This window comes from Conger conger, chromosome 6 (genome assembly GCF_963514075.1).
Source record: "Conger conger chromosome 6, fConCon1.1, whole genome shotgun sequence".
Taxonomy (NCBI): Eukaryota; Metazoa; Chordata; class Actinopteri; order Anguilliformes; family Congridae; genus Conger; species Conger conger.
This window is the reverse complement of record NC_083765.1, coordinates 56,729,569-56,745,812: the sequence shown is the minus strand read 5'-3', so window position 1 is coordinate 56,745,812 and position 16,244 is coordinate 56,729,569. Positions and strand designations below refer to the sequence as shown.

Below are 16,244 nucleotides of genomic sequence, written 5' to 3'. Positions count from 1 at the left end.
AGACCAAAACATTTGTTTGGACAGATGTTTTTGCACTGTAAGGTCCTGTCCAATAGCCGTGAAAAGTATTCAACTTCTAAACATTTTGAGAAGGATGGGAATTCTGATCCAGGATCAGTATGTGAAGTTTAAAGATGAAGCAAAATATAAAAGCAATTGAAGCACTTTCAAAGTCCTTGATACTATTTTTGTCCATTTGAGGACTTCAAAGGGGTTTTTGTGGAGCACAAGAGCCCAGCCTACCTGTGTGTGATCTGGGTCCCACGCAGGCTGGACATGGTCTCCTCCAGGTTCTGCCGCAGGTCTGCGATGTTCTTCACCGTTCTTAACCGCCTGGCTTCTGGGTCCTCACCTGAAAAAAAAACAACAGTGTCCGTTCAGCTCAATAAAACCCACCTTAACTACATCAGCCAACACCAAGAAAGGTTCCAGTCTGCCACAAACTAAAGCAGCTCTGTTTCCATGGACTTGGGCCTTGTACCAGAGAGCAGTGAAAGAGAGCACAGACTAAAATAGCTCCTTATATTGGCAAAGTCGAAAGGAAATTTTAAACACACCTTTTCCATTCAAAATCCACCACAAGACGTCCTTTCAATACTATATTAAAGATTCCCCAACATTAAACTGATTTTTCTGAGCGAAAGCTCAAGGAGAGAGCGTTTTCACGCGTGTACCCCGCACTGTAAGCAGCTGGATCTGCAGCGAGGGATTAAAAGTCATTCGTTGGTTAGGAGGGCGCTGGAGGGATGGCGGAGGTGGGGCTGGGCTTTGGGAAAGCTCCCTGCCGTGCCATGGAAAAGGAGGGAGCGCTCGGAGAGCCGGCATTCCAGGCGTTTGGAGGAACACAAATGAGCCATTCAGGGAACCAAACCTGCCCTTTTACAACTGCCATAATTCCTTCGTGGCAGTTCACAAGGACCAAGACTTTTTTCAGAGCTTCCCCTTTTGACGAAAGCTTTGTGTGTCTCTTCCCGCTTTAGTACTACCTCCCCTTTGGAAGTTTTAAAGCCGAAAAGAAAGACACGTAAAACCATTTTTTTGAGAAGGAAAATTGTGAGCGTGGCCCAAATACATGCGGGGCAAATATACTATTCTTCAAGCAAAACAGAGTTTGTCTTTACAGAAGCTTTGCTACCGAATAAAGAGGCAGAAGTTGAACTGGCGAATTGGTTCCCAAGTGCAGCCGCACGGTGAGCGTTAAGGGGGGAGGGTTGAGCTTACTCTCGTGCCTCTCGTAAATGTCCAGCATGGTGAGGAGGACCTCCTCGTCGAGTCGGGCAATTCCGTCCCAGATGCAGGACTGCTGCACGTGCACCTGGTAGAGTCGTCTGGACGTCACCCTTTTCCCAGGGTGCATTGCGGCACCCCCCTCCGTCTGGCTCTTCCTGGTCGGGGTCGGGATGCGGCTCCCTTTGGGCCGGCTGACCCTCCTCCTGCTGCCCGTGGAGGAGGGGAGCTTTAGAACAGCCAGCAGGTCGGCCCGCTTGTGTGACAGGTCCAGGGCATGCTGGGTGCCGGTGGTGGGCTGTTGCTGGGAGTCGACGCAGCTCTGAGCCGACCTAGACCGCCCTTCTTTACCGCCGGGGCTGCTGTCCTGCTTCAGTGCTCTCTGCTGAAGCATTCCGCTCCTTTAGGAAGCTGTGACCGGAGCGACCTGGAGCCTTCTTACGAAGCTTTACGCGCTCCCGTGCACAGCTGTAAAGTCCGCGCCGTGCTCTACACTGTCTTACATCCTTCTGCGTCTCACGGAATGTTCTGGAATCCCGTTTCCTTCTCTGTGCACAGTTGAGACACTTTGCTGCTTTTAACAAAGGTGCTAAGGCAAGCACCAAGCCTCAGTTCAGTGTGCTAGCCTGGGAATGTGTTTCTTTGCACTCACAGTGCACTGATAGGCAGGAGAAAGGGCCTGCCTGGTGCATACACACAAGGATGGACACACACACACACACACACACACGGACAGTCACACATACGTGGCCCAGCTTGTGCGAGGAGCCTTGGCAACCCCGTGACATCAGCGGCCTTTAACATGCAGATTAGCGCCTCTGCGCTCATTCACACCAGGCCCACGGCCTTTTCTTCCCGCAGGGAGCCTTTGCTGTGCAGGCTGGGAGCTGGGTCTGTGTGGCTGGGGCCGGGTGGAGGAGTAACTGGGCCCAGCACCGAGTCAGCATGGAAACCCTTGCCCCGATCCTTCTCTAAAGCGCTCTGCATTAAATCAACCGCTACAGCTGAAGGCAACTCTCAACAGAGGTCATTCATGCTCTTAATGGTAGTTTATAGTAGTGGAACTGGGATATATGTGCCATTCGAGTAGTGTCCAGCGCTAAGCGTTCAGCAGTAGTTACATTTAGGTTCTTAAGGAAAACAAGGCTTATGGGATTTTCCTTTACCGCAACACTCTTTCCGTCTTCCTTTTCGCTTCCTAAATAAAAGGGGATGGTTTGATGACCTGGCATGCCATGAGTCACGTGCTCTGAAGCAGGCCGTTTCCCCAGAGCTTCCGGAGACTTGTTTTTTTGCCAAACTGCTCAATAATTCACTCCTGGAATTTTCACTAGAACGTGAGCAAAATCCACCCCAACCCCCATTTATGTACTCTCAGCTTTGCACGAGGGAACAAGATCTTAATGAATCTTTAATCATCTTCCTGGAGGTTGCAATGCCTGAATCGTGATGAATGTATGGTAACTGCAGTATGAGAGCGTGCATGCGTGTGTGTGTGTGTGTGTGTGTGTGTGTGTGTGTGTGTGTGTGTCTGTATGCATGTGTGCGTGCGTGTGGAGTAATCCATAGGAGGAATGACATCATCACCCTAGACTCGCAGACACTTTCAGTAATTCAGATGGAGTCACCTCCTCCAGACGTATACAAATACGCAAGGAAGACAAAGAGAGGCCCTACATCACTCCTTCTACACTGGCTGCGACTGTTCTGCTGGCTCTGAACTCCAGCACTGGTACTGCTGCTGAACTCAGCACTTCAGTACGGAGTTCCCGGCCTGTGATAAATTACCTGCTCTCACACCAGCTCTGTCCTCACACACGTCAGTTAAAGGAAAGTGGTGTTCAAAGACCCCTCACCTAATGCCGTGGTGTATCAAAGTCTACTGAATAAACTGAATAAACAATTTCACACAGCATATCAGGGAATATGGTTTACAATGCAATCCTGCCCATTCATTAGCATTTTAAATTGAGAAGTTGTCATAATCAACAAAATGCTCATCATTTACTTGTGAGCATCTTGCATCATCTACACAAAGGAGTAACATTAAAAATGTTTTTTGTCTATGTGGTTACGGCCTGTTGATTTTCCAATTTGCTGTGCAAACATATGGGCCTATTCAACAATGTCTTCACTCTGATAAGAAAATACTGAGCTCAAAATGTAAGCACTGACAATAAATGCCACTCTCGTTTAAGGACAAAGCATATTTCAGGCAGACTGATCACAATCCAATCCATGTCGAGACAGCAACAGGCAGAAAACAAAGCTGGTCTCCGGAGGGGGACCAAACCGAAGTCCTACCTGCGAGGTCCTCCATGGAGGACTGGACGGGCTTGCTGAAGACCACGGCGTCCCCGGATCCACCCAACCCCGTCTCGGCCGTCGCCGTCCCTGGTGCGTCCGTCTGTGACCTACAAACACGAGGCAGGAGTGAGCGAGCGAGGGAGACTGCCAGGGAGGTCTGCATTATTCATCTCCCCACCGTTAGCCCAGCTGTGCTAGCCCGCCTGCCGTTTAAGTGCAATGTCGGCGAGGAAAGCCTCTCCTTCCTGAACGCTCCGGCAACTCGCTCCTCAACGCGCTCGTCTTGGGGCTTTATCAAACGGCGAGACGCCGCAGGTTTCTCGCGAACGGCTAAAGCTCTGGCCGCCATTCAGGCCCGCCGGGTTCTGCGAAGGACTGTGGTTAACGCCGTTTGACAGGTTAATGGAAACGGGAGCGTGATATTAGGGTGGAGAGGAAGGGGCCCAGCCTGTAGGCGTGCGGAGACGTGAGGAGTCGGACTGGGGAATTCGACAGCCTAACGACTGGCTTCAAACCCCACCATCAGCCAGGTGCGCGAGCACCTCAGGGGTTAAATTAAGACTCTTCACAACCACTCAATGCGGTTTAACAAAAACCACCTCAAAGGGAACCAGGGGATCTTTCTCCCTTGAAAGCACAGCATACATTTAAAAAGTACATTAAGTAGTAGAATTACAATTAACTTAAACACATGTGACAGTCCGGTAATTTTGAATTATTCGGTAATAATTCAAAATAATCCCACTTTATATTATTAAGTAGATAAAGATGTAAATCTCAGTCAATGCTCAAATCTACATCAATCTAAAAGGAAACATGTGTTAAGGTCCTCAGGGTGAGGAAGCAGTACTTCGAAGCATCCTGCATTTTTGTGCAAATTCATTTGGTTTGGGGGCATCAGAGAAGCACACACATTCCACTCATTTTTGACATTTTTTGCTGATAATAAGTTTGAGGTTTTTCATTCACATACAGAACATGACTTTACTGACAGAACAAAATTTTCTGTATATAAACTACAAAATCTATCAGAATCCACAGGGACTAACAACACAAACATTTTTCAAAGGAGCACAGCAATGCATCCAAATTAGAAGAAACATTTCTTTTTCAGTTTGCATACACCAATTTTCAGGAGCAAATGCCCATAAAATGGGAGCACTGCAGAGTCCTGATCCACAACATTTCATTTTTTTGCCGAAGGTTATGATATTTTATGATTTGTTTGCTCTGTATTTCATGTTCATGTTCTAGAGCTCACCTCCTTAAATTAAATGTGGAATGCCCACATACGTGCAGCTGTAGAAAAAGAGTTACAATGCAGACAGCAAATCAGCACTGGTAACACTGCCTGTAAAACTCACATACCTACAGAATAACAAATTCCCACAGAATAAGCCACAAGGAGTATTCATGAGCTACTACTGTGGCTTCAGCGCAACAGTATTAATCCCTAGAGTCGTACCTGTACATGAAAGGGGCGACAGTGGCAGTGTTGGGGTGGCTGTATTGCTGTTGAGGATGAGGTAGTTGAACGCTGACAGTGTTGCTGGCCGTCGACTGTGTTGTACCCGCGCCGGCCACCAGGGCGCTGTTGGTCTGCTGGGCCTTGCCCTCGGTGGAGGCCAGGCTGGAGGAGGAGCTGGAGTTCCTGCCGTCCAGCTGCCCCTTGTACAGGGACAGCCCCCCGCTCAGCCGCATGCTGCGGGGCCGATCCCCATCCTTACCAGCAGAGGGCCCCGCTGAGCTCTTCCCCGCCCCGGAGGCCTTGGCTCCTGGCTTTGGTATGCCGCTGTGCACTTGGGTCGAGCCCTCCTTTTTGGCACCGCTGACCTTTCCCCCCTTGGGGATAAAGCTGGTGATCTTTGAGGTCTTCTTCTGCTCCACCTCCTGAACGACAAGCTCCTCCTTCGGCCCCTCCTTTAGCTCCGCCCTCTCGGTGACTGACGAGCGCTTGGAGCTCTCCTTGGCTTTGTCCTTCTCCTTGGTCTTGTCCTTGTCTTTCTCGGCGACCTTCAGGGAGCTCTTCTTGGCGGTGAGGGCCCTGCTGAAGGTGCGTTGGGCGATGCCCTTCAGGGCGATCTTGGGGCTGCTGGTGAGGGCGACGCCCGTGCCGTTTGGGGGCCGCGCGTTCCCGTCCGCCTCCTCCAGGGGGTCTGTGTTGGAGCCGGCCTCCGCCTTCTCTGCGCCGGTCTCCCGGGCGACTGCGCCGTCCGTCGCCGGCCCCCCTCCAGACGACTTGGAGCCCCCTTTGCTGTTGAAGAGCTTGAGCTTCTCCAGCATGGACCTCTGAGGGACGGGGGCGGCCTTCGGGGGGGTCTCGACGGGCGGCAGGGACAGCTTGGGGGGGTCCTGCTTCACGGAGAAGATGGAGGTGGTGGCGCTGTGCTTGGCGTTGAGTGACTTGCTCCGCCAGGGCTTGCTGGATGAGCTGGGTTGGGGGATGGCTGAGGATGAGGAGGAAGAGGTGGTGCCACTGAAGGTGGATATGCTGCTGGAGGTGCAGATGGGTCCTGAAGGTGGGGTGTGTTCAGCCATCCCGGAAGGCTGGGTGCTGACGCCCTCTGGTGGCTCTGTGGAGTAAAGAACAGAGATGCAAGTCAGACTTTTCTTTCTGTTAAATTTTTCTTATTTGGCCAATGCTTTTATCCAAAGCGACTTACAGTTGGTGAGACCCCCTGGAGCTCAGGCCTTGCTCAAGGTCCCAACAGCTGCACAGCTCTTATTGTGGCTACAATAAGAACCACCAATCTTTTGGGTTGCAGTCTTAGCAATTAGGCGACATTCTGCCCACATCAAGCAAAGTCCCCCATGTAGACAAGAGCACTGACCTAGACCCATTTCATCATTCTGCCCACAAGACTAGGCTATATGTTTGGACTGGCCAACCCAATCCAAGGACAAGGACTGTCTATCAAAATCCCAACACCCACTAACATAAGGCTGAAAATTGGATGGATTTCTAATGCTAAAACAATTCTCACTTAGTTCTTCACCTTCACTCAGCTTGTTTCTTGAAACCACAGGCCAGCAAAAATATGCTGTTGCAAATAGTCTGCTTTATATATTGAGTACATTATATTCAATATATTTTGTTTCTTTACCTTGTATGCAGAAAGGCAGGAAAATACTGTTACCAAATACCTGTGGTTTCACTCAGAAAAAACAAACATTTCAGAAGTCTACAAAGGCAGAATCTGTCATTTTCTTTAAGGTGTCGTCCCAAAATTAAAATGCTCAAATATGCCACTGCAAACTGATTAGAACTAAAATTGCACGACTTGCTCACCAACAAGACCATATTTAATATATCAGATGGACACTGAATGAATACCTGCCAAAGATCCCATTCCATCTTTCCCATAAGAGGTTCATTTAACACGGCCTACCTTTCTCAGTTCTGCGTAATACTCTGTCACAAGCAGTCTCCAATAGTATCAAACTGGAAGAGAGCGTGCTGCAACACCTTACTTTATCCACACAACACACCAGACAGCTGAAAAAGCCCTGCCCCTCAAAACCAACTGCCTGTAACGACGGGCAGGTGGTGAAAAATTCAAAAACAAACTGCCGGCCAGGGTTTGTGTATATTTTGTGAGAGCAGCCAAGCGGAGTGTAAATCATCAGAGGTTGCCTGCTCGACCAGCAGGCCGGCTGCTGACCTCACTCTGCTGAGGAGAGCCAGACCAGCTTCACGGAAAGCGCCGAAAAACGTCCCGCGGCATGGACGCAACATTCCCATACATGTACACACACGCTGCACTGGATCATACAGCGCGAAGAAATGTATAAGCTAGCTTCATGGGATGTGCTCCTCATGGAGCCCTGGGCATGCTTTATCCTACAAGTGTGTGCACATATGCATGTACATGTGCACTCACACAGGCACGCACTCTCATATGCGCACATATACTACATAAACACGCACAAACTGCTAACATACAACATTGACAGTTGGGACAGTGCTGCCCCAAGAAGAATCATATAACTCTTAAACACATGTGCCAAGAAAATACAGGAAAGTGTCAGCATTCATAACAATTCATGCACATGCTCTATAGCTAAATGCAGTGAAAAAACTGCAGAGGAAAAAACATATTTCCCCTAAACTATATCTTTAGACAATCCTAATTATTTTCTCATCTCTTTATCACTAGGAGTGAGGTCTACATGAGCAGGCGATATGTGACCCGAGGAAACTGGTTTGACGTTTTGCTCCTAATCTTCTCAAGTGCACTTCCCGTAATTCACCAGGGATTAGAGTAGTGTTTATTCAGGGTTCAGGTCTTTCATTTCATTCAGGGGCATTGTGTTTGTAATCATTCGGTCCACCTTTAAATAATTAACATGCCTTAATTACAAAAAACCTCAAATTGCTAGTTTCCTCCCGTTTTCGGCGGTCTCATGAAACGGCAATATAATTTGCGAACGATTAGAGTCAATTAGCCATGCCAGCTTGCAGTGAGTGGGACAGATGACTAATGTCCCCTTGCATAAACACACTGATGAAAGGCTGGTTAACTATGAGGTGGATTCAAAGCGCAATGTGTGATCCCACAATGTAGGCGTGGGGCTTCATGTTATAGACACGCACTGCGGTAACCGTCCACAGCCATCTTCGTGATCCAAAACCCAGGATGCAAAACAATGTCCATCCAGTATGGTTTGTGATTTTGTATTCCCACATTTTGTAATGTGATATATACGGACCAGTGTATACGGACCAATATGAGTAACAGTGGCACAAATTATTACATTTGACTAATCTGAGCAGTAACTGTGCAATTACTTTTGGTCCCCTAAAATGGGGGGACTATGTACAAGCAGGGATGTAATTCCTACTCTGATCACCCGATATGGAGGTAAATACCCTGAACTTAAAGCTGACACTGTACTTTAACCACATATTAACTCATTTCAAATCCAATGTGATCGAGTACAGAGCCAGAGTACAGGGTCAAAAGAACTGAGATTGTACCACTGTCAAAATAGTTACGGACTGCACTGTTTGAGGACTTTAGTGGACTATGAGGACATTTTGGCTCCAGAGAGATGTTTGATGAAATGAAACACCTGTAAGCAAATAGACACTTTTTGCATCTTCGAGCATTGAATCGAAGACGGTCATGGTATTTACCGTATATCAGCCAATCACAGTTCGTGCACAACGTGCTCGTACCCAGTGACCTCATGGTCAGGTGACCTTCACGAGAGTACAGCACGTTCCCCGGGGGGAAGGTAAAGACCTGACCAAATGGTCGCCCCCCTGGGGTGCCAACCCAACCCAGTCGCCCACAACAGCATGTTCTAGTTCTTAGCTCTTAATCGCTCAATTATTATCATTATTAGGCTTAATTTGAAGGGAGGCAAATGACAACAGAGCGGCCCCTAAACAGGGGGTGTCCCTAACCTCAGGCTGTCCATCCCCGCTCTCCCTCACCCCGGGTGAGGGCCCTCAGGAGGGGACCTGAACCTGTGACGGACCCTAGGGACCCACTGGAGAGTTCCTGACACCACCGGAGGCTGGAGGGACTGACTGGGATATCCGGGGGAGTCCCGGCGGGGCTGCCCCAGAGACCGGACCCCATTTCACAGGTCAGACGCAGCCAGATTATGCCTGTCACAAGCAATCAGGCACACCCTTCAGCATGCTCCAACACATCAAAGCACAGCTTTCCCCTGAAATAATGAATAACACCAGGGTTACTGCTTTACATGGGACAGGTTCTGAGCTTAAGATGCCCAAACATACGTACAGTACTTAGCACAATTTATATTTCTCTAGTAGTTTAATTTTATTTCTCCTTTGGCCTTAATCAACTTCACAAATGCAGTATTGTTCTCTACAGACTGACATAATGACCCGGAGATAGATAATGACCTATGGGGTCAACAGTTTTACCGTCACATGGTTTAATAAAAACATAATTGTTTTCCCATTCCGGATTTTGCAAAAGTCATATTTTGTGCCTTGCAGCAAAAACATTTCAGAACATGTTCTCTCTTCTGTTATTCTCTAACAGTATTTACCAAGGTAACTACTGCACAATACAGCACCAGGTTTAATGTATGTGTCAATGTCTAAAAATACAAGTCAATAACAGTGAATGTGTTCGTGTTGGACTGCAGCTCATTATAAAAACATACGTAATTAAATAGATTATAAATAAATATAAGATGCATAAATAACTGAGCATACAACTATTTAAACCAGCATTTAAACCCAGGGGATTTAGAACAGTGGACTGTTTATGAGGTCCCACTAACTAATGATGTCTTAACAAAACTCACACTAAAAAGCAGCCACAAAAGTAGCCACATCTCAGCCATTGAGCCCTTTTAAATAAGTCGGACAGCTCGCCCTTGTTCTAAGCCACTGTTACAACTGTTAGAAAGGCCCTCCACATGAATAAACACAAATAAAACAAGCACAGCTAAGCCGGCCGGTCCATTCAGAGGTCTGCCTGTGCAGAGACAACCAAAGCGTCCAGCCCCAAACTGCTGTCCCTGCACACTGCCTGGAGCCAGTGAGAGAGGAAACACAGTCTGCTACACTACAGACGCACAGTCCCGGCGCTTTAAACACCCTTTCTCTCCTCGGCCAGAGACACACATTATGCACTGCCAGAGAAACAACATCACTTTAAAAGTGTCAATGGCTGTTCTGCTGCCTACATTCAATATGAAGCCTGCTTTTTAATTATTTCCGAAATACTGTTTTAGTTTCAGATCTGTGTGTAAATGCACATATAATGTAAGCAAAATGAACTGAATGACAGGCTGCACAGGGAATGAAGGGTGGGACATGTTCTGCAGTTGCACACTACCACAGTGGTCACCTGACATACTACATTCAGATTCATGCTGCTGTCACAATACATACTGCCACCTTAAGGAACTTAATCAGGAATAACTGAAGTAAACGACCAAAACCTGGACTTTCAATACATTCAATTACTGTGCCTAGCTTAGTGCACTGTGAATGCCAATGTGCACTCATGCAACAAGGTAACATTGCTATCTGGTTTAGACAGACATTCACAAACAAACCTCCATTCATAATGAACAATGACAGCAGAAACTGGTACATAACCAGTGTTTTCAGAAAGTGAACTCATCACAACTTACTAGGTGTAAGTTTCTTTACCAACCTTGTTTGCAGAGATCCCAGCAAAGAAGTCTAAGGGCTGAGTGCAGTCCAAAAGGTTTGAGAGCAGTTAAAAAGCTAACCCACACACACACACTGTTCAGGAGTATGAAAAGATGAGAACTAAGAAACACGCAAACATGAGCCAGTCACTCTAAAGCCCTCCCACCTGTTTAGACAAATTATAAAATGCTCTCCTCTTTTCTCCTCTCTCCACCTCCCTTTTGGATTTTGGGGGGAGGCAAACTGGACAGCAGGGAAAAATCACCCCCCCCCCACACCCCACCCCATGATGCGATAAGGGAGGCAGGCTCTGTCCAACTGATAACATCACAGACTCTCTCAGGCTAGGAAGCAGGGGTTAGGTGGCTGCTGCTGGAACAATGAGCTGGCTGGCCAACACAGTGACAAGCACAGGGCATCTGGAACAGCACCTCTCAGTCAACTGGAGTCGCATCAACAGAGTCATCTTCGCTAACCGCTATGCTAACCCATCTATTGCTAACCCCCTCCCTTTCTCTCCCCTCTCTCCCTCTCTCTCACTCCCTTTCTCTCAATCTCCCTCACACACACACACAGAGAGTTCTCCACACACTTCCCCCCTCTCTCTCTTTACAAAAACTACTCTAATTAAAGCTTAATCAATGCACAATGAGAGCCTGGTCACGCTGCATACTAAAACTGCTGGCCTCTCAGCCACAGTACAGACACATGCATTCTCTCAGCTGGGATGACTCTGTGTATAGCATGTGATACACAGCTTTAAAGTTCAATACTGCAGTATGGGCATAGGCTATAGGCATCGCAGTTAACCCTTTTAAGAATTGATCACTTAAAACAAATTAAAATACTTTTTTTGTGTTCTCAAACTCGGTTACTTTTTCCGTCGTGATAAGTTACATCAGTATTAGAATGTTCAATTAAGAACACTGTAATCGCTGTATTTGTGACCTTAAACCCAGTTCAGACCGGAGGATTCGCCAAGTTATGAAACCTTATTAGAATGTTTCAGAGAGGAGCAACAGTGTGAACTACCCATCCCAGAGGGTTTGATGCCGGGGCTTCCTGTTGCAGGTGATTCAACTCGTCCCATAGCAGGTGGCAAGCTTTAGAGACGCCTGATCTCACATTAGTGCCCGCTGTTAAAGGCTCAATATACGAAGTAATGCTATTCATTAGTCAAACAAAACGGCTCCTAATGACCTCGCTTCAAAACGAATGAAACTCTATGGATGAAAATTATTTTGAAACGGAAACATTAAAAGCAAGTACTGTTGCCACTTCATCTTGTTAGCAATTTTCTAAGGAAAACAATGTATTCAATGGATGATCTTGATTGCTTGACTGAAAACCATTATTGACCTGAAGGGAATTGAGATTAGAACTGCATATACAGTTATATAAGATTATAACTGTACATACAATCTTGGAATAATTTTTAACTCATTATTATTTTTGGTATTTCAAAGATATTTGAAAAGAGAACCTTAGCTTGATTCATTGTGTACAGACTATTCATTCAGAAATTTGGCCTTGGGAAGCCTTTGAATGGACTAATCAATTTAGCAAAAATACTGCTGGATAAAGGATAAGGATAAATGGATACATTTTTAGCGGGACCTTTGCTTTTAAAGCATTGTTCCACATAGTTCATCAGCCAGCATTCCATTGGCCTGCACAAAGAAGTACAGTATGAATGCAGCAGTACTATACAACGCACAGCAGCTCAAGGTCCACACTGCCACACAACGTCCTCAGCTCTTATAAATCTCACACAACCCTGACTGTCAGACCTCGCGACTGCAATAACATTACAAACAGGCTGCGGCAAACGTGGTTCACCGATTACGAGCGTGCCACAAATTACACGCCACTTACCGTGAAGAATAACAAGCAAAGGAATCCGAATCGCTAATTCATTTCATTACAAGAAAAATTCTGCCGTGAAGGAACATAGTTCATCAGAGATTTAATTAAAGAGAATTGAGGAAAAAACTGCTTTTAGACCAGAATGACTGATCCAAGATTACGAGAGAGAATATACCATAATATCAAGGAACCTCAGATTATTTAAAACCATTGAATTCAAGGGCAAAGAAACAAGCACGCCTGAGAAGACAATGTAGCTCTGTTCCCTGACTAATATTTAACCCCGTATTATTAACTGCAGGACTTTGGGAGTTCAGCAAATATCTGGCGAGCTGATTGAGGAAAAAGAGCCCAAAAATAAACCCTTGAGTTCAGAGGGCAGGCTGAGGGTCACTGCCCCAGGGTCTGAAACCTTCTCTAACACCAGCAGTGAGAGGCCTCCAGACCTCACCACGTCCTCACCATTCTGAAGCTTCACATGGTCACAACCCGGTGAACTCTTACACGCATTCACAAACACACAACCAGAAACAGGGCAGGACGAGTAGCACAGGACAGTCATTCCCAGCACTTGTGCTAGCAACTGTACTCCCCTCTCGGGTCTTTCAGCGCACTTGTCCCTGATTATGGTTATGTATTTGGTTGACCTTCGCTCTGGATAAATGCCTGCCAAATGCCTATAACGTGTAATGTAATTTAACGTAATGTAGTGTAATACAAAAGGCTAGCTACCTGGTCACCGGTCCACAGGTGGCACATCAAAGCATCCGGTCCGGTCTGACCGCTCGTTCACCCATATCGGTGGTCTTTAGAACTAGCGCTGAGCCCTGTGGTTTTCATTACTGCGGTTAGCCCTCTCTACATTACAGCCCTGCTCTGTACGGCTGCTCAACAGGAAACCCACGTCCGAGCCACGGAGGCCGGTTCCTATAGCGATGCTCCGTCCAGTGGGCGGCTGCCCGATCCCATTCCCCGCCCCCCCCGGCTGCCGGAGAGAGCGGAGCGGTGGACTGTCCGGTCTTCACGGATAAATCACCCTCTCCGGAAACAGCTGTTCCCCGCAGCCCAGCACATCCCCACTCAGCGTTTCTTAGCAACAAAGAGGGACTTAACCCTTTGCTGAGCTGCATTTGCCCCATATCTGAATGTTGCACTCATCAAGTGGAGGTTTAAACAGCATAATTTAAGTTGGTACACAATGGTGGATATAGACCCCAAGCACCTCAAACTCAAACATATTCCAAAAATAATAATTCAAAAACTATCCTAGCCCCATTACAAGTAGGACCCCAAGCCTGTGCTTGTCTTATAGGACTGCAAATTGTATAAGACCCATGTTATTTGTAGCTGCTATTTCTCTGCTACTCATATTCAGGATATTTAATGTGCCATACTGACGAAGTCTGGAAGTTTACAGTGTTCATTTGGGTGCTGAAGAAAATGTAATCGTTTAGTAAAATTTTATGTTAAGTAAAATAAAGAAAAGCTTGCACTCGCAAAACAGTTACATTCTTAGTGAAACCACTTTACTTGATACAAGGATACATTTGAGTTACTGCTGCCCTCTTTTATATACTATACCCATGTTTCAGCCAATATTTCCCATCATTCTTCACACCCACTCAACCAGTGTGTTTGGTTGCCAACCACATCTGAGGTCACACATCACACAGTCCTGTACATGTCTTGCTGACTGTCTAGAAGTCTTAGCAAAGCCTCGCTGCCCTGTTAAAACTGAAATTCAATCTGCTTCACTGTAGGGCTCCAAGTATACGCTTTCAACTCAGGAGACGTGAAATAGCCTGCAGTCGGGGGTTGCCCTCAGATTAACAGACGCACAGTTGGCCCTTCTCGTGAAACTGGTTGAACAAGCAGGAGAAGGAGAGCCTGGCAACCTGGGAAAAATTCTAATCCGTCTTCGCGCTTCTTTTCATATTTATAAACACCTCTATCTGCGTGTATCACCGCACACAAGCGAAAGCAGTGGACTTGCGCAACTCCGAGGAACAAATTCCATCAATCAATCAAGCAATCTTTATTTGTATAGATCATTTCATGCATACATAAGAAAACTGCAGTGATCCCATCAAAAATCAATTCAAACCAAATTAGCAGAATTAAAATGTATTAATACTCGGAGCACCCCAGAACCTCATAAACACAACCTGTAGGTTTGTAATTGCATATCGACCACAAAATGAGAGAAACCAGGTACCGACGGCATAGTGAAAACAGTATGGAGGCCCCAAATGAAAACTCGGTGACATGCGACTTGAACTCCTCGCCATAAGGCTGACATAACACTGTCATACATATGACATAGCACAAGATGCCATAACAGATGATGTCAGTTGATGTCAAATGAACTGTTATACTTTTATCAGTATATGTTATGACAGATATTACAGTGATCAAATGTACAGATGAAAGTATGACCGTTACATGTCATTTGACATAACCTAACATCTTGTTATGCCACCTTGTGGCAGCTGCCATGTCATGGGTATGACAATGTTATGTCCACCTTATGGCGAGGGGTTGAAGGAAAGTGTTACCCCAAAAACTCTCCTCTGGGAGCGTGCTTACGGAAGAGGGGCCACAGCCACGCAGGACGGGACTCACCTTTCTCGTGGACGCTGGCGGGCCGAGGGCAGGGCTTGGACTTGTCGAAGGTGTTGAAGCTCTGGCTGCGGCGGTTGTTAGCGCTGGCGCCGGCCGGGCCCCGGGGCTTGCCCTCGCTGCCTGCAGCTGACATCCTCAAGGTGGGGCCCGGGAGCCTGGGGGCCCACCCACACCACAGAGGGAGCAGTGAGAAACCAGAGTCGCCGCTAAACCGCCATTCAGAGACGGCCCTGTGCTCTGAACTGCACCGTCTGCCTGCTGGCCCGCGGTTAATCACATAACACTATCGGCTAGTTATCTCTGACAGCTCCTTGCATTTTGGTCTAAGTGGCTATAGATTATGAACAGTTATTGCCCATTAATGATATAAACTGGGGTACAAAATCTAATCATTCACTACAAAATATCGGATTTTTCAAAGGAGCACACAAACTAATCAGTAGATTACTCCATAAATTATATTTACAGTAAGCACACATCAACTTGCAGCCCTGGGCCTTACAGATCTTACATTAGGAACATGGAAACGGCTTATATTAGTGAATAAAAGCTATAATACAGACAGCGAGGTATCCAAGGATGGGTAAGTCCAAGGATGACTTTCTCATCACCCTGATCGTGAGAAGTCAAAACCAACACTAATGGTTGCGAATGTCTTGTTCTCATCTAAACAAGCAGAACATTTGATGGCACAATGACAATGATTTAACAATTACCATCTTCCCATACCAATGTTATGTATTCAAAAAAATAGATGCGATTATATCCAATTCATGTCATAGATGAGATATGAGATATAGCTATGAATTTCAAAACATTTTGGCTTGAATACATACATTCATACATTTGAATACATTTCATACATTCTTCACCCTGGAACAGTCTAATCGTTTCAAATGAACCCAAATGGGCCTGCATCCATTCAACCAACAACCACAATAATCACATAATCATAATCACAATACAAACATGGACACTGACTGCCATTAATTGATCTCAGACTGGCAAGCGCCGATAAGTTTCCTGTGCAAACTTTCAGCATGTCATCATGTGTTATATCTTAACATTCTGG

At 46.5% G+C, this 16,244-nt stretch overlaps 1 protein-coding gene across 4 annotated transcripts in view; it reads right to left on the bottom strand.

Moving 5' to 3' along the window:
* The window catches only part of LOC133131357 (neuron navigator 2-like), a 90,022-nt gene that overhangs the window by 60,331 nt on the left and 13,447 nt on the right, over positions 1-16,244 (bottom strand). For all 4 annotated transcript variants that reach the window (XM_061246671.1, XM_061246672.1, XM_061246673.1 and 1 more), the window contains exons 6-9: positions 15,173-15,327; positions 5,000-6,107; positions 3,532-3,641; positions 244-352 (exon numbers count right to left, since the gene is read on the bottom strand). In XM_061246671.1, the coding sequence (XP_061102655.1) occupies positions 244-352; positions 3,532-3,641; positions 5,000-6,107; positions 15,173-15,327 (1,482 nt within the window). The remainder of the gene's footprint in view (positions 1-243; positions 353-3,531; positions 3,642-4,999; positions 6,108-15,172; positions 15,328-16,244) is intronic.